At 44.4% G+C, this 21,089-nt stretch overlaps 1 protein-coding gene across 1 annotated transcript in view; it reads left to right on the top strand.

The window, feature by feature from the left end:
• The window catches only part of LOC122944954 (transmembrane protease serine 11G-like), a 103,491-nt gene that overhangs the window by 63,156 nt on the left and 19,246 nt on the right, over window positions 1–21,089 (top strand). Inside the window, exon 8 of the mRNA XM_044303719.1 lies at window positions 1,381–1,640. Within this exon, the coding sequence (XP_044159654.1) occupies window positions 1,381–1,640 (260 nt within the window). The remainder of the gene's footprint in view (window positions 1–1,380; window positions 1,641–21,089) is intronic.

The raw sequence follows: 21,089 nt of genomic DNA on the forward strand, positions 1-21,089 counted from the left end.
TAACAGGGATTTGCATAAAAGATGGGGACATATAGCAAAAAATGTCACTCATTATTGATGATTTTTGACATTTTGTTGGTATACATTCAGGCATTGACCTTAGCTATTATGAGTTCACTGCACTGTAGTTGGAATGGGTATGGGGGTAATGTGGGTGACACCAACAGAACACCAGGTCAGTATTTTGTGCATTCTCCAGTTAATGCAAACTTTTTTTTCTTGAACCAGCGTGTCTCTTTAAGGGGGATGTGTGATAAATACAGCCCCTGTAGACATGACCTATTAGGACATTATAGAGGACGCCCCTCTTTAAGCAAGAGCAGAGAGCTGATGCATAATCGCCGCATTAAATGGATGGCCATTTACTTGAAAGGCCTCATATAATACTACAAATGTATAGCCATCAAAAATTTCTCCGATCATCAAAATCAACTTTTTGCCAAGATGTTATGAGCAGTGATGGTCAGTTTGCAGTGTTCGCCAGCAAACACATGCGGGCTGCCATCTTTAGTAAGGTAGACTCACCGGTCCGGCGATGCACAGGTAAGCACTTACCTGTGTCGGGAGCCAGTCTGAAATCAAACGCAGTCACCGGGAGCAGGCAGTTCCGAGAACAGCCCGATGAAGGCCCCCGGCGGTTGTTCTCGGAACTGCATACTCCCGGTGACTGCGTTTGATTTCAGACCGGCTCCCGGCACAGGTAAGGGCTTACCTGTGCATCGCCGGACGGGGGAGTCTACCTTACTAAAGATGGCAGCCTGCATGTGTTCGCTGGCGAGCACTGCGAACTGACCATCACTGGTTATGAGAACCAGGCATCTAGTCTGTTTGACAACTCCTCTCTCATAGCTTTCAATTAAAGGGGTTGTGATTTCTCAGACAATGGGGGCATATCCCCCCACATCTGGGACCCGCATCTATCTCACAAATGGAGCGCTCATGCACAGCTGACCTCCATACAGAGCTACTCGGCTTTTTCTGTTGGGCCCATAGAAATGAATGAGAGCGGTGGCCAAGCAAACGCTGTGCTCTCCCATTGCTTTCTAGGGGGATTCCAAAAATAGCCAAGCATGCCGCTCGGCTATTTACTTGGTGGTAGCTGGACCCGGCATCACCGGCCACCATTTTGCCGGCCTTGTGTTAGGATTCGTTTAAGAGATAGGTGTGGGTCCCAGAGGTGGGACCCGCACCTATCAGACAAATGGGGGCATATCCTAGCGATTTGCCCCCATTGTCTGAGATACGAATACCCCTTTAACAACTATTGGACAAATATCTGACTGCCTCACTGTAAAATATGAGTAAGGCCTTATGCATATTATCTTGTATAGTAAATTATATTTTACAATGGAGTTATCTCTTTTTATGTCTCCTCCTCAGTAATAACAGGGTTAATATGTGGACAGTAGTCCTGGGTAAAATTTCCCTAAAGCGTGAATATGGATTAAAGCTCAAGCAAATCATAACCCATGAAAATTATAACAGCGAAAAACACCTTAATGACATTGCCCTTCTGGAGCTGGCTGATCCAGTTAACTTTAACCAAAACACCCGATCTGTTTGTCTCCCAAAAATGTCTGAGAACTTTGCAGATAATAAGTCATGCTACGTTACAGGATGGGGAGCACTTGAATCAGAAGGTTAGTACCATTCTCGGTTTAATTTAAATTGTCTTGTATTAATTTGCTGTGTATTTATAGCTAAACATATAAAAAATGTTTTATCCATGCTAGACTAACATAATGGTTAAGGCATGGCTGCAAACCGGCGCAGACGTGGGAGTTTGCAGAAAATCTGTGCAGTTTTCAAACTGTTATTGGACACATAGGGGCAGATTAAAGGGAATCTGTCACCAGTTTTATGGTGTCCTAAGGACAACATAAACTAGTAACAGATCCCCTTAGCAAAATGCTGGGTCACCTTCTTTAATTGACTCAGTTATTTTGCTACAATCTTGTGTTAAACAGCTCCAGTGCATGCCGAACAAGTCTTAAAATTCATGAGCTCCTGGCTTTCCCCGCCCCCTTGCCGAAAAAAAACCATTTGCTATTTTCAAAATTTGAATTTCTTTGCTTTTAAGACAAATAGTGATACTTCATAAAATAGTTATTACTTTACATTCGCCATATGTCTACTTTATTTTGGCTAGGAAGTTAGAAGGCTTAGAAGTTTAGAAGTACATTTTTTTATTTTTAAGAAAATTTCCAAAATTTACTTTTTTAAGGACCATTTCAGTTATGAAGTCACTTTGTGGGGCTTATATAGTAGAAGCCACCCATAAATGACCACATTTTGGAAACTACACCCAAACTGATTTTCCAAACTTTATTAACCCTTTAGGTGTTCCACAAGAATTAAAGTAAAATGGAGGGGAAATTTTCAAATTTCATTTTCCTGGAGCACATCAAGGGTTAACAGCCAAAGAAAGCTCAATATTTATTACTCTGATTCTGCAGTTTACAGAAATCCCCCATATGTGGTCGTAAACTGCTGTATGGGCACATGGCAGGGCTCAAAAGGAAAGGAGCACCATGTGGTTAATGGAGGGCAGAATATGCTGGAATGGTTTTCTGGTCCCATGTCACATTGGAAGAGACCCTGAGGTAGAAAGAAAACCCCAAAAAGTGACCCAATTTTGGAAACTACCCCCTCAAGGAATAAACTTAGTGGTGAAGTGAATGCTTTGACCCATCAAAGCGTTTCATAGAATTTAGAAACAGATGGCTGTGAAAATTAAAATTAAATTTTATTTCCAATATAAAGTTGCTTTAGCCCCAAATTTTTCATTTTCACAAAAGGGTAACAGGAGAAAATGCAACCCACAATTTGTTATGCATTTTATTCCTGAAAACAGCAGCACCTCATACGTGGTTATAAACCACTGTTTGGGGGAATGGCAGCATTCAGAAAGGAAGGAGTGGCATCGTGATTTTCTAACATGTAATTTGCTGATATTAGTTTAGGGCCCATAACATTTGTATTTTTTTCATCAATGTAGCTGTATGGGGACTTGTTTTTTGCGGGACGGCCTTAGTTTTTTCTATTGGTATCATTTTGGGGTACATATGTCTTTTTGATCACTTTTAATATCATTTTTTGTGGAGGTGAAGTGGGCAAAAATTGCTATTCTGTCATTGTTTTTTATTTTTTATGGGGCTTCTCCTTTTTTTAAATATTATATGATTATTTTATTCTGTGATTTAATATGGTTATAGTGATACCAAATTTATGTAGTTTTTTTATGTTTTACTATTTTTTCAGCAATAAAATCACTTTTGTGTTAAAAAATAAATTATATTTTGCATCGCTATATACTAAAGTCCATAACTTTTTTTATTTTTTCACCAGTGTAGCTGTGTGGGAACTTATTTTTTTGCAGGACGGGCTGTAGTTTTTATTGAACAGTATAGCGATAGTGAAGGAGATGCACAGGAATGCTGATCCTCCAAACAAGGGTGCTCACAGTCCCACAGTGTCACCCCACTGTTGAATAGAGTAAAAAATTATAGATAAAAAGACTGGGCACACCTAGGATATGAGGACAAATGCTTTAATTAGTAAATATTCTGATAAAACCAAGTTAAATAAAATACAATAAAATAAAGAGTTGAATTACAATAGGGTATGGACCACAGTCTAGATTAATTTAGGACATTCAACACCAATACTCTAAATTGTAAAAATAGCAGCAATATGAAAAAAAGGTGCATTAGTAACAGTGGAGGTGGTAGCGGTTAAAGATAGTATAGTCTATAGCTTCCGCGATAGTAATATATCTCCTTGAAGGAAAATAGATAGACTCTGTTACTTTGTAGCATACATAATGTTTGTGGATCCACCTGTGGAGAATAAGATAGTTTCTAGCCAGCACAGTCCTAAGTTAACCCTCGATGTATCCAAAGAGAGGGGGATTTAAAGTGCCGTCTGTAGAGTCCTTCAATATGGTATTTGTTGGATATTAATACACTGTGCACTTCGTAATCAGTAGATGTTTGTGAATGTGTCCTCGACACTAAGTGCACACCATATACCTAACCCAGCGGCGTCCCGCTAGCAATCAGGGTTTAGGTTAGGGTGGTGTGCCAACTTTGGCTGGATTACTGTACCGGGTTTATAAATAAGAGCGGTCTTACCGGTCTGTTGGATCTCCGTTCTCAACTGCGGATGAGTTCTTCTGTCCAGGAGAGGCTTGCTCAGGTTAGTTTTTTCAGTTAGGGAGATATCGTCTTCACCGCGTTAGATGTTTGCTCCACGTGGGTTAGCTTGTGCAAGCGGTGACGCTTTACTCCCTTCACCTTACGAGCTAGAGCTTCTCACTGGTTTGTCGCGATGTCCTTAGGTAGGTCCGGAGATGTGGTGCACTCACATAGGTTCGGGGGTCTGACCAGACGCGTTTCGGGGTTGGGGTATCCCCTTCCTTGGGGATACCCCAACCCCGAAACGCGTCTGGTCAGACCCCCGAACCTATGTGAGTGCACCACATCTCCGGACCTACCTAAGGACATCGCGACAAACCAGTGAGAAGCTCTAGCTCGTAAGGTGAAGGGAGTAAAGCGTCACCGCTTGCACAAGCTAACCCACGTGGAGCAAACATCTAACGCGGTGAAGACGATATCTCCCTAACTGAAAAAACTAACCTGAGCAAGCCTCTCCTGGACAGAAGAACTCATCCGCAGTTGAGAACGGAGATCCAACAGACCGGTAAGACCGCTCTTATTTATAAACCCGGTACAGTAATCCAGCCAAAGTTGGCACACCACCCTAACCTAAACCCTGATTGCTAGCGGGACGCCGCTGGGTTAGGTATATGGTGTGCACTTAGTGTCGAGGACACATTCACAAACATCTACTGATTACGAAGTGCACAGTGTATTAATATCCAACAAATACCATATTGAAGGACTCTACAGACGGCACTTTAAATCCCCCTCTCTTTGGATACATCGAGGGTTAACTTAGGACTGTGCTGGCTAGAAACTATCTTATTCTCCACAGGTGGATCCACAAACATTATGTATGCTACAAAGTAACAGAGTCTATCTATTTTCCTTCAAGGAGATATATTACTATTGCGGAAGCTATAGACTATACTATCTTTAACCGCTACCACCTCCACTGTTACTAATGCACCTTTTTTTCATATTGCTGCTATTTTACAATTTAGAGTATTGGTGTTGAATGTCCTAAATTAATCTAGACTGTGGTCCATACCCTATTGTAATTCAACTCTTTATTTTATTGTATTTTATTTAACTTGGTTTTATCAGAATATTTACTAATTAAAGCATTTGTCCTCATATCCTAGGTGTGCCCAGTCTTTTTATCTATAATTTTTTACTCTATTCAACAGTGGGGTGACACTGTGGGACTGTGAGCACCCTTGTTTGGAGGATCAGCATTCCTGTGCATCTCCTTCACTATCGCTATACTCTTAATAGAAACAAATAAAAGTTAAATTTTAACGAACCCTCTGATCTGACAAACAAGACTTCTGGGAATGGTCTACCTTCCTAAGATTATCATCTACATCTAGGGAGTATATGCATCTAAGACGTGGTGCACACCAATAGGAAATATGGGGGTCATTTATTATACTAAGACATGTCTAAAATTGTGGGCGTGGCGTGGGCGGGGACGGGCGAGCAGACACGTCTAATTTATCATTTTCTATGACTGTTTTTAGCTCCGAAGCTGTCTTACATGTAGAACTGGCGCTGGATTGGCCAAAGTTATGGAGAAGCTGGTGCTTCGAGGGAGTCTGTCACCTCATTTTCACCAATGTGACTAACAACACTGCCCCATAGAGCATTGCAAACGCTTTCCAGGCATACCTGTGTGTACTATGTGTCTGTATTCCATGTCCAGAAAAAGCACTTTGATTCTGCTGGAATACAGCTCCCAAGTGCCCGGCTGAAAGTGAAAGTAAAATCAGCTTTCACTCCTGACTCGATTTCTAACGGCTATATCTTCGGATATAGTGGATATAATGCTGTGGTTCTGGTATAGTTTGAAAGGTTGTAATGCCAGCTTTCAAACAAGGTCGGTCAGGCCCATATTTCTAGCTGGTACCAATCCTAAGATATGAGCAGATAAAGCAGCCCTCCCTTCTTCAGTCTGGTTTGCTTTGGGCCCTTAGGAGCTGTTTTCCAGGAGAATAAAAGTGCTTTTCTTGGACATGGAATACAGACACATAGTACACACTTGGAATGTGTCTGCAATCTGTTGTGGTACAGTGCTCTTAGAAATATTGGTGAAAAAGAGGTGACAGACTCCCTTTAATAATTTCAACTGCTCCACCGCCAGCACTGGACCTACTAGCGCCACAGTGTATAATGCAGGCGTGCCGGACTGCAGACACTGCCTGGCAGTTTGGGAGTTAAATCCCACTGTCTTCCTGCTGAAGTAACATAGCTGGTTTAGTGCTCGCAACCCCCCCCCCCTCCCTTGGGGGGCAGGGTAATAGGTGAAGACACCACCCCTTAGAGTTAATAAAAAGGAGGGTCATCCCTGTGTCTTGCCTCTTAGTCTCCGGCACCTCTGGAAGGAAGCTTCCCCCCCTCCCTCCCTTTGGTTATTGTTCCGATGTTTTTGCATGTTTCTTTTCAGTTCTGATTTAAATCACAGCTGGAGGTCGGAGGATTACAAGAGTTACAACGGAGGGGAAGGCGGACATGCGCACCAATGTTTGGTGTGGCATAGCGCTTCTCGCACTCCGGGGACCAGCTTTGGGCTGGGCAGTTTATAGTTGATGGTTATTCTTAAACGATTGAGTCTAAAATAATGAATAAGAATAAAGCTGTGACCGACCTTTCACCCACAAAAAACTTCGCTGTTAGTGTCGTTTTTTCAGGCAGAGAGACAGGAGTTTGTGTGAGGTGTGTCAGTTGTCTGCAGTCTTTATTAAGACTGGTGTCTAAAACGCTGGTCTTAATAAATGTGCCCCTATGTCCAGATAGTCAAGATTTGCAGTAAACCAGTGTGCTTCTTTACTGGAGGAATTCAAGTGCAAAACAATACAGGCAATACATTGAGCTGGCTTCTCCAGTTCCAAGGTTCCATGTTGAGGAAAAGCCTGTCTTAGAAGGCTGGTACCCTGGTCAAAAGGCTCGTTGCCTAGGGTCTATGGCTCAGTCGTCCAGCTGTCTCCCTGGTCAAAGGGCTAGAGACCCAGGGTCTATGTCAGAGTGTTCTCGGCTTGGGGTCTTCTTCTGGTCACTCAAACAGTCTAGCAGAGTCTCTCCTACTGAACATTGGTCCCTATCTGCAGACAACAATGTTGCAATTTCAGTCTACCATAGACTTATATTGAGCCTCAATACAAGTCATTGGGAATAACTTGTCAGTTAGGGTACTTTCACACTTGCGTTGTTTGATTCCGGCAGGCAAACTGTATGCAAACGGATGTCATTTTTTCTGACTGATCAGGCATTTTTCAGACTGATCAGGATCCGGATCAGTCTGAAAAATGCCTGATCAGTCAGAAAAATACATTGCAATGCCGGATCCGTTTTTACGGTGTCATCAGGCAAAACGGATCTGTTTTTTTTTTTTTTTTCTCGTTTTTAAAGGTCTGCGGCATTCAGGCAAGTCTTCCGTTTTTTTCGCCGGAGATAAAACCGTAGCATGCTGCGGTTTTCTCTTTTGCCTGATCAGTCAAAATGACTGAACTGAAGACATCCTGATACATCCTGAACGGATTGCTCTCCATTCAGAATGCATGGGGATATACCTGATCAGTTATTTTCCGGTATAGAGCCCCTGTGACGGAACTCTATGCCGGAAAAGAAAAACGCTAATGTGAAAGTAGCCTAAGACAGAGCTTTACTAGACAGTCAAAAGGTCACGGTGTCTGTTTTTTCCCTCCAAAACTTAGCTCTGCATATTATCATAATTGGAAAATTATTAGCATCTCGGTGCATAAGTTGAAAGTCTCAAAGTCTCTCAGTATTAGCTGGCTTTGTATTCATTAATCCTTTCTATGGTACAGTGCAATGACAATGCAAAAGAACAGGATATATTGCAATAAACATATAAAACGCTGTTCAACAATATAAAACTGTATCAGTGTAAACAACTGCATAAGGCCTCTTGCACACGTGCCTGTGCTGCGGACCGCAAATTGCAATCTGCAAAGCACAGGCACCGACCGTGCGCCAGCCGCATGATGATCGTGACCCAAATAACTTGAATGGGGTCCGCGATCCGTCCGTTCCGCAAAAAGATAGGACAAGAACGGAAGCACTGAATGGAACCCCACGAAAGCACTCCGTAGTGCTTCCATTCCGCGGTTCCGTTCCGCACCGCATCTCCAGATTTTTGGACCCATTCTCCAAAGTACACTTGCTCCAGAGCACTACAAATCCACTACAGGTATCTCGGATGTCACTTATGGCTGGCCGACATTCTGGTAACCTGATACCTCCACCTCCCTTTCGCCATTTCTAGCCATAAACAGGATCTGCAATCTATTGAATGTTTTTTTACATCAATTCACTAAACCTTTCTGATCAAACAGAATGTTTGATAATTCTGCTATTGCTGGGTCCAGGATTACAGGAATTGAACTGTTTTGGTGCAGAAACCTCTATGTGTTAGTATAACATGATATCCTGTAGCCAAGTTAAGTGTAGTAATGAAATGTTATTGCTCAGGGATTAGTAAAACCCAAACCTGACTTTGAGACTAGCAGCAGTGTTTTACCGAGAAGCTGAGCCAGGACGTTGTACAGACTGCTTTCAGTCTCAGCAGGCATCAAAACAATTAAGTAACTAAAGGAATGGCTTCAACAGATGGAAATTAGTCGTAGTTATAGCACTTATCAGTTTTTCCCAGTTGTTACTACACATCAATCACATTGTGTAGTCTGCCAGTGTAACATGAGAGAATGCAAAAATGCACAGGAGTGTGGAAATCATTCCAATTGTAGCAGATATCTTCCAGGATATCCCTTTTTAATGATTAGCATCCCATAAGTGAAAAATATTCTTAAAGGGGTTGCCTCACTTCAGCAAATGGCATTAATCAAGTAGAGAAAGTTAATACAAGGCACTTACTAATGTACTGTGCTTGTCCAAATTGCCTCCTTTGCTGTCTAGATTCATTTTTCCATCACATTATACACTGCCCGTTTATATGGGTACGACCACCCTCTAATCCAGCAGCGGTGGCCGTGCTTGCACAATATAAGAAAAGGCGCCAACCTCTCTGGTGGCTGGGACTGCGGAGTGAGCATAGTCAAGTACTTTTTTGTCTAGTGTGCAAGCACCTGGATTGCAAGGTGGTCGTAACCATGGATATAACCTGTGTATAATGTGATGGAAAATGAATCCAGCCAGCAAAGGATGCAATATGGACAATCACAGTACATTAGTAAATGCCTTGTATTAACTTTGTCTACATGATAAATGCCATTTGCTGAATTGAGACAATCCCTATGAGGATAAACCAGAAATATGTGATTGGGGGGGGGGGGGGGGCTTTGTGTCAGTGCTTGACACAGCGTCACCCTCCTCCACTTGGCTGTGTCTGGTCTAGCTGCTGAGCCACAGATCAGTTATTTACATTTCACTGCCTTACTGGTTACTGGAATGATGGGGCCATGGCGCTCCAATAACAACCTCCTTCTTTCTAATAAATCAGTGGATTTGTAGAATCCACATTGATATGTAATGAATTATGCTGGTGATACTGGTTGTTAACAAGACAGCAGAATGGGACTTCACCTATAGCAAAGGTCTTTTCCTGGTACTAATGGTGACTCCTGCTACTAAACCACGACCAAGGCCGTATAGCGGGGCCGAATTGTATAGCATTGGGATGACTGCAAGAATAATATTATGAAGCATGTATCAACACCGATCGACGATAAGATCCAAATGATGATGGTAAATGGATAATGGCACAATTGGATGAAGGAGATATCAGGTAATTAAGCAGATGGATGAAGATAACCAGGAATAACAAAAAGCACCTGACTCTAGCCAACTCTTTCTCTAGATCTTTCTCTGAACACCGACCCTCAAACCAAACACCCTTGTCCCTGTCCCACATAGCAATCTAAAATACTTTTCCTAAAAGCGCATTGATACACGCCAAGCAGCAGCAGATTATTCCCGACAGTCAGCTGCTCATTCAGTGGAGGGGAAGCCCTGCATTTACATGCAGCCATCACCTCCACACAGGGGCGTACATAGAAATCACTGGGCCCCATAGCAAAAATCTGAATTGGGCCCCTTAACCCCGCCCACTACCCACCATGGCCCCTCCCACTTCCTGACCTGGCTCCTCCCATGCCACACCCCCATTAAATAAATTTATACATGACCTACAGAAACTGTTAGGGATAAACATTTTTATTTTTTATATTTTCATACAATGGGCATGTCACTTGCCAGGCTTTAGCAGAGTGGACACAGGGCGCAATATGTATGCCACACAACTGAGTGAGTGCAGGGCAGAAGCGCATACACATCACTCCTCCTGCCTCTGTCCACTGTGCTAAAGCCGGACGTAAGCCATCCCCCACATCTTAACCCCTTTGCTACCTGCGCCATTTTGTCATCACTTCTCTTACCCCAAACCCCTTTAACTCCTTGCTGCTGAGTGTGCACATATACGCATGTGTTTGTGTGGGGGGGGTGGGGGGTTGTTAGGAAGGAGTAGGTGTAGGAGGAAAGCACACTGTCCTCTATGAGCCCCCCCAACCCCTAATGCCCCCCCCCCAAAATTCTCAGGACAGTGTGCTTTCTTCCTACTCCCCCCCCCTACCCTGGGCACGCCCCTTTTAACAAATACTGTAGTAGATCACTAGCAGTCCTATGTAACACAGTGATAACTCTGAGTACAGATAATGTTGTAGATGGGTGTGAGGCCCCAGAATTCAGAACACACACAGTGTTACCTGAAGTCTGGGGCCGGGCTGAGGCAGTGTGGGTCAAATTCTATATACCCCTTACCCTACCGAAAATACAGATATGTGCATGGATAATATTATTACAGGAGAATGCCGCACCATACCTGTTACATCCAGTGACGTCTCCTGTGATGTAGACTTTTCTCAACGTCTTCATTCGGAGATAGGACCGCCATGACACCTTCTTTCAGCCGCTTCTCGTCTCTGCAGAGTTTCACATAAAAAAATTTAGGTTCCTCACTTTACTATAAACCTCTCCTTCCTGGTGTCTCAACAACTCCTCCTGCTGCCCCCCAATATTGTGCTAGAGCCAGACAGATAGTCCCCCATTCCCCATAATATTATTCCCCCTGTATATTATAATGGCCCCCACTTTATTATTAATATAATGGCCCCCTCTTTGTTATTAATATAATGGCCCCCACTTTATTATTAATATAATGGCCCCCACTTTATTATTAATATAATGGCCCCCACTTTATTATTAATATAATGACCCCCTCTTTGTTATTAATATAATGGCCCCCTCTTTGTTATTAATATAATGGCCCCCACTTTATTATTAATATAAGGGCCCCTCTTTATTATTAATATAAGGGCTCCTCTTTATTATTAATATAATGGCCCCTCTTTATTATTAATATAATGGCCCCTCTTTAATAACAAAGAGGGGGCCATTACATTAATAATAAAGAGGGGCCTAGGGGGCCATTATATTAATAATAAAGTGGGGGCCATTATATTAATAATAAAGTGGGGGCCATTATATTAATAATAAAGAGGGGGCCATTATATTAATAATAATGTAATGCCCCCCTCTTTATTATTAATGTAATGGCCCCCTCTTTATTATTAATATAATGGTCGTCTCTCCACTCTTATTAATACTATGATGTCCACTGACTGAGTACTGTCAGTGGTCCTCCTCTCGTGCCCCCAGTGCCTCTGCAATAAGGGTAGAACGTAGGGTACATAAAAAAAATTAAAAAAAATTTAAAAAAAATTATTACTTACCTCTCTAAGGACAGCTTGTGGCATCCTGGTACAGGATCGCTCACTGTGCCTTCCCGCGCCGCGTCATCTCGCGAGATCCGACGCAGGAGGTCACAGTGAGGTACGTGACTAAAAGTCCTGCGTCGCACCTCAACTGAAGCCGCTCCCCAGGCCCCTCCTCACTTCGCCGCGTCACGCAGGGCCCCTCCTCTCGCCGGCCTCCGCTCCGCCCCCTGTAAATCTTATTTTAGTTATTCAGCTGCGGCTGGCCGGCTGCGTTCTAACTTCTCCTGGCTTGAGGGGGCCCTGGGAGCCGGGGGGAAGAATAGTTGGCTCAGGGCAGGCTGAGAATAAAAGCAGCCGCATAGCGCTATAGCCGCACGTCAGTGGGCGGGGCCAAATAGTGTGGACGGGGCCTTCTCTGCACTCCGGGCCCCCCAGTGCCGCGGGCCCCATAGCAATGGCGTGGTCTGCCTCTATGGGCGGTACGCCACTGCCTCCACAGTATGAGGATGAGCTATTGTGATCACTCGTCCTCATACAGCTGTATTGTCTCTGAGCAGCAGATGGCTGTTTGACTGCATAATCTGCTGCCCAGAAAAGATCATTTAGGTGCCTGCATCAGGACCGTCTTTAATAAGGGGCAAAAGGGGTAGATGCCCCGGGCCGAGTTGCTCCTGGGGGGCCCAAGGCAGCTGCCTCTTAAGCCCTGCTAGCCACTGCCCCGGGTGTCAGGCTGTCAGCTACACAGGGGGTGCTGCCATGCCATGCCTGCCGGCACTGAGTCCAGGCATCGTACTGTGTTAGAGCTGTGATCTAGGACCTTAGATGACATCATCACCATGTGACCAGTAACCTAGCAATATTACTGGTCACATGGCTATGAGGTCATCACAGGTCCTACCTGGAGTGTTGCAGGAGAAGTTAACTGTGGAGCTTTTTTGTGTGAAGATTACATCAGAAAAAGGTGACAGGGGCTGTTATGTTAATATACTGTAAACTACTGTATAGTGGGGTGCTGTATACTGTGTGGGGGCCTGTATACTGTGTGGGGCTGTATACTGTGGGGGGCCTGTATACTGTGTGGGACTGTATACTGTGGGGGGGGGGGCCTGTATACTGTGGGGGGGCTGTATACTGTGTGGGGGCCTGTATACTGTGGGGGCCTGTATAGTGTGTGGGGGCCTGTATAGTGGGGGGGGTCCTGTATACTCTAGGGGGGGGCCTGTATACTGTGGGGGGACCCGTATAGTGTGGGGGGGGGGCTTTATACTGTGGGGGGGCCTGTATAGTGTGGGGGGCTGTATACTGTGTGGGGATGTATACTGTGTGGGGGCCTGTATACTGTGTGGGGGCCTGTATACCGTGGGGGGGCTGTATAGTGTGGGGGGCTGTATATTGTGGAGTGCTATACTGCTGTACTGTATACTGTGGGGGTCTGTATACTGTATACTGTGGGTGCTGTATACGGTGAGGTGCTATACTGTGAGGTGCTGTATACTGTGAGGTGCTGTATACTGTGGGCTGCTATACTGCTCTACAATATACTGTGGGGTACTGTATAGTGTGGGGTGCTATACTGCATACTGTGTGGTGCTGTATACTATAGGGTGCTGTACTGCATACTGTGGGGTGCTGGGGTGCACTGTAACACTAGGGTGAGCCGAGCCCCGGTCTCCTTCCTGCAGAGCGGTGCCCACTTCCAGCCTGAGCCCAGCTGCCCAGAGCACTGATCCTGAGCCGCTGGAGTCTTCAGAACTGGAAGTATTTACAGTCATTCACTGGACTCTACCAGATGTGTGGATTTTTTGTGTGTGTGTTGTGGTGGAGGGCGTGATTGCCTGCAAAAGTGTGGGAAGGCGGGATCCAGGGGGCCCAAGTAAATTTTTGCCCAGGGTCCAATCAATATTAAAGACGGCCCTGGCCTGCATGAATGACAAGTTCACCCAATGAAACAAGCGTTTCGCTCGTTCATTGGGTGATCTGCTGCACCTTCAGATTGTCAGGAATGAGCGTTCGCAGAAATGTTTGTTCCCGATAATCTACCCAACAAATAAGTTCAGCAGGGGGACACAAACTACAAGACTCAGAAACAAGATCTGGACAATGAATAATCAAAAGTATAAATCAAACTATCCACACATGGAGCAACTAGACAGGAGACTAGATGCACAGTACAAAAATCTGCTGGATTCAAAGGCACAGTGCTTGAGCTATCATTAGGAAGTTCACAGCAGAGACTAAAATATTTAAAAAAAAGTCTATCCAATCAGGAAAGGCCTGTATTATGCCTCAGTCACACGTCAGTGTTTTTGTCAGTGATTTCCATCAGTGGTTGGGAGCCAAAACCAGGACTGGAGCCTCCACAGACATAAGGGAAAGATCTGCTCCTGTTCTGGGTTTAGAGCCGCACCTGGTTTGTCTCACAATCACTGATGGAAATCACAATCAGGAGAAGAAGATGCAATCAGAAAAACCTGCTGATCATAACACAACTACACACTACATCCCTTAGGCACCTGAAAATATTACTACTTTACACTGGCCATACATTTTAGGTAGCTGTCAACACCCCTCCCCCACACAGTAAAGCTCGGCTGAGGGTGCATGTGTTCTGAATGGGGAGAAGGTAGAAAGTCTATGGGCTCATGCACACAAACGCTTTTTGCGTTCCGTATACGGACCGTATTTTGAATCCGTCTATGGTCCATATACGGAACCATTCATTTCAATGGGTCCGCAAAAGATGCGGACAGCACTCGTTGCTCCATTCCGTGACCCGCAAAAATTATGAGACATGTCCTATTCTTGTCAGTTTTGCGGACAAGAATAGGCATCTCTATAATGGGCTTCCTGTTCTGTGACCCCGCAAATTGCAGAAGGCACACGGGCGGCATCCGTTTTTTGCGGATCCGCAATTTGCGGACCGCAAAAAACGACACGGCAGTGTCCATGAGCCCTATGTCAGACACTTCAGGCAATGTCACATCTCCACAAGAACAAAAGAATAGGGCATGTTGACTTCCAGTTGCCTGATCCTTGTCTCCCCAACATCTGCCGACAGTCAAGAGCCAGAAGGCCCCTAAACACGTTGGATGGTTGTCATTAATCTGATCTGTTTATCCGGCTTTAGGGCGCATATACACTGTGCCGAGTAGACAATTGCTGGGAAGGAAGCGTTCGTGGAGGTGGTCGATCACCTCCACAGTATGGCAAGAAGCAATGGCTACTGCTAGCCCTTATACAGAAGCATTGTTTAGACAGTGTGATCTGCTGCCCAGAAACGATGATTGAGGTGATATTGTGGTTGATATTAATCATTTTATGCACTTATATAGCGCTACTATATTCTGCAGCACTTTACAGACATTAGCATCTCACTGTCCCCAATGGGGCTCACAATCTAAGGTCCCTATCAGTATGTCTTTGGAGTGTGGGAGGAAACCGCAGTAACCAGAGGAAACCCACAGAAACACAGGGAGAACATAAAAACTCCATGCAGTTGTTGCCCTTGGTTCGGACCTAGGACCCCAGCGCTGCCAGGGCACCAATGCTAACCACTGAGCACCGTGTTGATATAAGTATATTCAATAGTGATATTTAATAAGCGCCCGCCCCCCCGTAGAAGAGTTATCTGACAATAAAATAATTTAATCATTTCAAAATAATCTAACATATGAAATTCTCCACCAGACTGGATATCATGATGGAACTAAAGAAATGTGAACTGAGTTTATGAATGCAACATGAGCATGTTCTGCCATCTTGTGGTCATTTTTAAATTAAGGATGTAGACGGAGTGTTTTTAGGGAGTACTTTGTAAAGAAAAAACAGATGGTGATTATATTGTGCAAAAAACAGACAGTGGATTGACAGGAAAAAAAAAAATACTCTCCAGAAGTTCTCCTTCTGTGGTGGCCATCAATAGCTGCTACTGTTCTGTCCTCCTCCAATTGTCTCTAATTAAGATACAGGGGCTTAGGAGTTGATGTTTGGGCCTGCTGGTTCTGCTGGGTCAGTATATTGTGCTGTACTGTGGTATTTGGTTCTGCTGGGGCAGTATATTGTGCTGCACTGTGGTATTTAGTTCTGCTGGGGCAGTATATTGTGCTGCACTGTGGCATTTTGTTCTGTTGGGGCAGTATATTGTGTTGCACTGTGGTATTTGGTTCTGCTGGAGTGGTGTTTTGTGCTGCACTGTGGTATTTAGCTCTGCTGGGGCAGTATATTGTGCTGCACTGTGGTATTTAGTTCTGCTAGGTCAGTATATTGTACTGCACTGTGGTATTTCGTTCTGCTGGGGCAGTATATTGTGCTGCACTGTGTATTTGATTCTGCTGGGGCAGTATATTGTGCTGCACTGTGGTATTTGATTCTGCTGGGGCAGTATGGGTTAGGTCAGGTGATCTCGCTGACCAACCCTGACTCTTTTGCTGGTATTTAAGTGGCTCAGCCCTCTTCCCGGATGCCTCAGTGTCAAAGTCCTGATACTTGCGTATGCTCCTGATTTATACTTCGTTCCTGGACTTTGTTATCGTCTGATCCCCGCCTGCTTGCCTTGTCTCTCCTGTTGCCGATCCGGGTTGCCTGACCTGTACCTGTGCCACCTGCCCTGACCTTTTGCCTGTCTGACTATGCTCTGCCTCATCCTTCGGTACTGCACTGTTGCTCCTGGTAATGACCCCGCCTGCCTGACTACTTGTGTACTTCTGGTACCTACCCAGGTATTTCCTGGTCACCTGGGCCAGCTGCCACTGACTCGGAGATTGCTCTAGAGTAGCCCCTGGCAACTACCCCTAACAGCTCAAGTCTATTCTCACCATCTGAGCTAGTAAAAACTAGGTAGATGCTTAGACCCATCCCTCAAGAGTATAGTCAGTCAGTGGCACAGTGGGTTCACCCCCGGTGGTTCGTGAGACTGCCTAATTATGTTGCCCTGCCTTCTGTCAGTTTGGACCTACCTACAGCATGGTGCCACTTTAACGTTTTTTTTCCAGGGATACTTTTAGTTCCCAATCCGTCCCTGTCTAGTCGCTGCCTCCAGTGCAGGACACAGGTCTTTTTCCAGTCTGCGGCCTGAGTGTTTCTGCCCTTGCTTTATTTGTACACTGCCTCATATAGTGGCCTGTGGCCTATAAGGGTAAACAACAAGACGGGAAGCATGGGCTCTCATGCTACACCGCAGTATTCAACTACGCCACCTCCTGAGGACAGCTATAACAGTGTCGGACTGGGGCACTTAGGGGCCCCACCAGTGTATTGACTCCTGCACACAAACCTATTTTTTTTTTATAATGTCTGTACAGTTCCCTTCACTTCAATGGGGCCGCAAAAAAATAAAATAAAGAATTTGTGTGCCATTCTGTGTCTGTATGTCTGTTATGGCCGAAAGGCCTAATATTGTTGGCATTACAGACAAGGATAGGACTGTTCTATTAGAGGCCGGCTGTTCTGTCCTGCATAATTTGGAATGCACACACCCGGTATCCATGTTTTGCGGATCTGCAATTTGCGTACTGCAGAACATACCAACGGTCGTGTTCATGAGAACTTACAGTGAGGACTAGAAATATTAAAGATAAAGTATGATGGCAGACGTTCACAGCAAAATGCACAAACTATACATGTGGCAGAATTTACACATATATGGATATCCTGGTAACAGAATCCCTTTAAGTCAGTCAGAAACAAGACACATGAAGCGCACATCAATCACTCATTGGACACATGTGTGGGACACAAGACACTTAGGCCCCCCTTCACAACGTGGCGTTCGCGAGTGAGGGCCGGATGCGTTTTCAGGGTGCATTGCGGGAAACCCTGTTCGCGAGTAGGCACGCTATATTGCAGTCAGTTCCTTGACTGTCGATTGCATTTTCGTTTTTCCTCCCCTTGTTGCATTTTTTTCCGCTCGAGTGGACAATGCGTTTTGCACTTGCGTGAGAAAAAACTGACTGTGGTACCCAGACCCGAACCTGGACTTCTTCACTGAAGTTCGGGTTTGGGTTTCGGTGTTCTGTAGATTTTATTATTTTCCCATTATAACATGGTTATAAGGGAAAATAACAGCATTCTTAATACAGAATGCTTAGTAAAATGTCAAGGTTTTAAAAAATAATAATGTGAGGTTTAAAAAATAATAAAAACATAACTCACCTCATCCACTTGATCGCACAGCCGGGATCCTCTTCTTTCTTCTTTCAGGACCTGCAGAAGTACCTTTGATGACGTAATCGCGCTCACCATGTGGTGAGCGCAGTGACGTCAGTGCAGGTCCCGCCTGAATGAAGATAGAAGGGTCTTCTATCTTCATTCAAAAGGACCTAGATAAGATAAGATGCCTTTATTGTCACTGTACAATACAATGTAATACAATGTACAATACAATGAAATGTTGTTTGGAGCAATCCTAGATGCCATGGACAGGGGAACAAGAACTGACATTTAAACTAAAGCATTACACTAGAAAAAAAACAAAACATTGCACTAGAAGGCATTACTATTCACAGTTCACAGCATATATATAGTAAGTGCTTGTGAGTATATATACACTGATTCAGACACCACTGCAGACAAGAGGTCATCATTGGTTCATGAATGCAGAAGTCACTTTCAGTCTGTGGTAGTTTCTATCCTAGGAAGGGGCAATAATTTCAGAGCATTTAGGAGACTGATTGCTTTGAGGTAAAAGCTGTTCTTCAGCCTAGTGGTGCGGGCATATAGGGCTCTAAGACACCTACCAGAGGGTAGGGGAGTGAAAAGACTGTGGCCGGGGTGAGTTGGATCCCCGCAGATAATTTTTGCCCTGTTGCTGCAGCGAGCAGTGAAGATGTCATCCAGTGATGGTAACTGAGTACCAGTGATTCTGCCAGCCATTCTGATGATGCGCTTGAGGGTCTTCTTGTCCTCAGAAGAGCAGCCGGAGTACCACACTGTAATGCAGTATGTGAGAACAGATTCTATGGTGCACCTGTAAAAATTAACTAGCAGCTGTTTTGGGAGTTGTGCTTTCTTCAGACTCCTCAGAAAATAAAGCCTCTGAAGGCCTTTTTTGGTAATTTCTGTTGTTTTTTATCCATGACAGGTCCTGACTAATATGACCTCCCAAGAATCTGAAACTTTGAACTATCTCCACGTTTCCACCATTAATGCTAATGAGATGGTGTCCATTTTGTTTCTTCTTCCTAAAATCCAGAATTAGCTCCTTTGTTTTCTTGGTATTGAGTATGAGGTTGTTGTTCTTACTCCATCTCTCTAGGTTCTCAACCTCTTTCCTATAGGCTGTTTCATCATTGTTGGAGATTAGGCCTATCACGGTCGTGTCATCTGCAAATTTTATAATGGTATTGGTATTGTGAATAGGTTTACAGTCATTTGTGAAGAGGGAGTAAAGGAGAGGGCTCAACACACAGCCTTGCGGTACCCCAGTGTTTAGTGTTAAGGATGAAGAAAAGTGCTTGCCCATGCGTACGATTTGTGGTCTTTTTGTAAGAAAATCCAGTATCCAGTTGCACAGGTGTGAGCTGAGACCCAAGTTGTTCAGTTTCGTTGCCAACTTGTTGGGAGGGATGGTGTTAAAGGCCGAGCTGTAATCAATGAACAGCATCCGCACATAGCTGTCTCTCTGCTCCAGGTGTGACAGCGCAGTGTGAAGGGTAAGTGAGACGGCATCCTCAGCAGACCTATGTGCTCTGTAAGCAAACTGGTATTGGTCCATGGAGGTGCAGATCTTGCTCTTCATGTGCCTGAGGACAAGTTGTTCAAAGCACTTCATAGCAATAGGAGTGAGAGCCACCGGGCGATAATCACTTAAGGTCTTCACCCCGGCCTGTTTTGGAATTGGGACAATTGTGGAGGACTTCAGGCAAGTGGGGACAATGGCCTGCTCTAGTGAGCTGCTAAATATACTGGTAAACACTGTTTTCAGCTGTTTAGCACAGTTTTTTAGGACTTTTCCAGGAACTTCATCAGGGCCAGCTGCTTTGTGGGGATTAATGTGGTTTAAGGCCCATTCTACCTCATGTACTCTCAGCATCAGGGAACATAATGGAGCCTCTTGCTGGGCAAATTTGATGATAGGCAGCTCATTGCCTTTGTCAAATCGTGCAAAAAAAATGATTTAGGTCATCAGGAGAGAGAGAATTTCCAGTGTTGATAAAACAGGTGTTGCTCTTATAATTCGTAATGGACTTGATACCCTGCCACATGCGTCGGGAATCAGAGCTTGTAAAATGATGTTGTATTTTTGTTTTGTAGCAGTGCTTCGCCTCCTTAATGCCCCTCTTCAGATTGGACCTGGCTGTTTTGTACTCCTCTGAGTCTCCCTTTCGGAAAGCAATGTCACGTGCCTTCAAAAGGTTTTGGACATTTCTGTTTATCCATGGTTTCCTATTTGGGAAGGTCCGAATGATTTTGGTATCAGTGACATTGTCTATGCAAAATTTAATATAGGATAGGACAGAGGAGGCATATATGTTTAAGTCTGTGTGATTTTCCTTTGTAGCTGCCTGTTTAAACAAATCCCAATCTGTGTCCTCAAAACAATCCTGTAGTCTCATTGTGGCTCCTTCAGGCCAAACTCTGATTGTATGCAAAGTAGGCTTAATCCTGGTGATAAGAGGTTTGTATGCTGGAGCTAAAAACAAAGAAATGTGATCCGACCTGCCAAGATGGGGGGCAGGTGATGCTGTATAAGCATTTGCTATGTTGCAATAAACACGGCCCAATGCATTTCTCCCCCTAGTTGGGATTTTCACGTGGTGAGCGCAATTACGTCATCAAAGGTCCTTTTACAGGTCCTCAAAGAAGAAAGAAGACGATGCCGGCTGCGCGATCAAGTGGATGAGGTGAGTTAATATTTTTTCATTTTTTAACCCCTCAAGGCACATTTTACTAAGCATTCTGTATTAAGAATGCTATTATTTTCTCTTGTAACAATGTTATAAGGGAAAATAATACAGTGAATAGACTTTAATGGGGTCCGGGGTTGCTCATCCCTATCATCTCCTAGCAACCATTCGTGAAAATCGCACCGCATCCGCACTTGGTTGCGGAAGCTTGCAATTTTCATGCAGCCTCATTCATTTCTATTGGGCCTGCGTTGCGTGAAAAACGCAGAATATAGAACATGCTGCGATTTTCACGCAACACAAGTGATGAGTAAAAAATCACTGCTCATCTTAAC

This window comes from Bufo gargarizans, chromosome 1, assembly GCF_014858855.1.
Source record: "Bufo gargarizans isolate SCDJY-AF-19 chromosome 1, ASM1485885v1, whole genome shotgun sequence".
In the NCBI taxonomy this organism is placed as follows: Eukaryota; Metazoa; Chordata; class Amphibia; order Anura; family Bufonidae; genus Bufo; species Bufo gargarizans.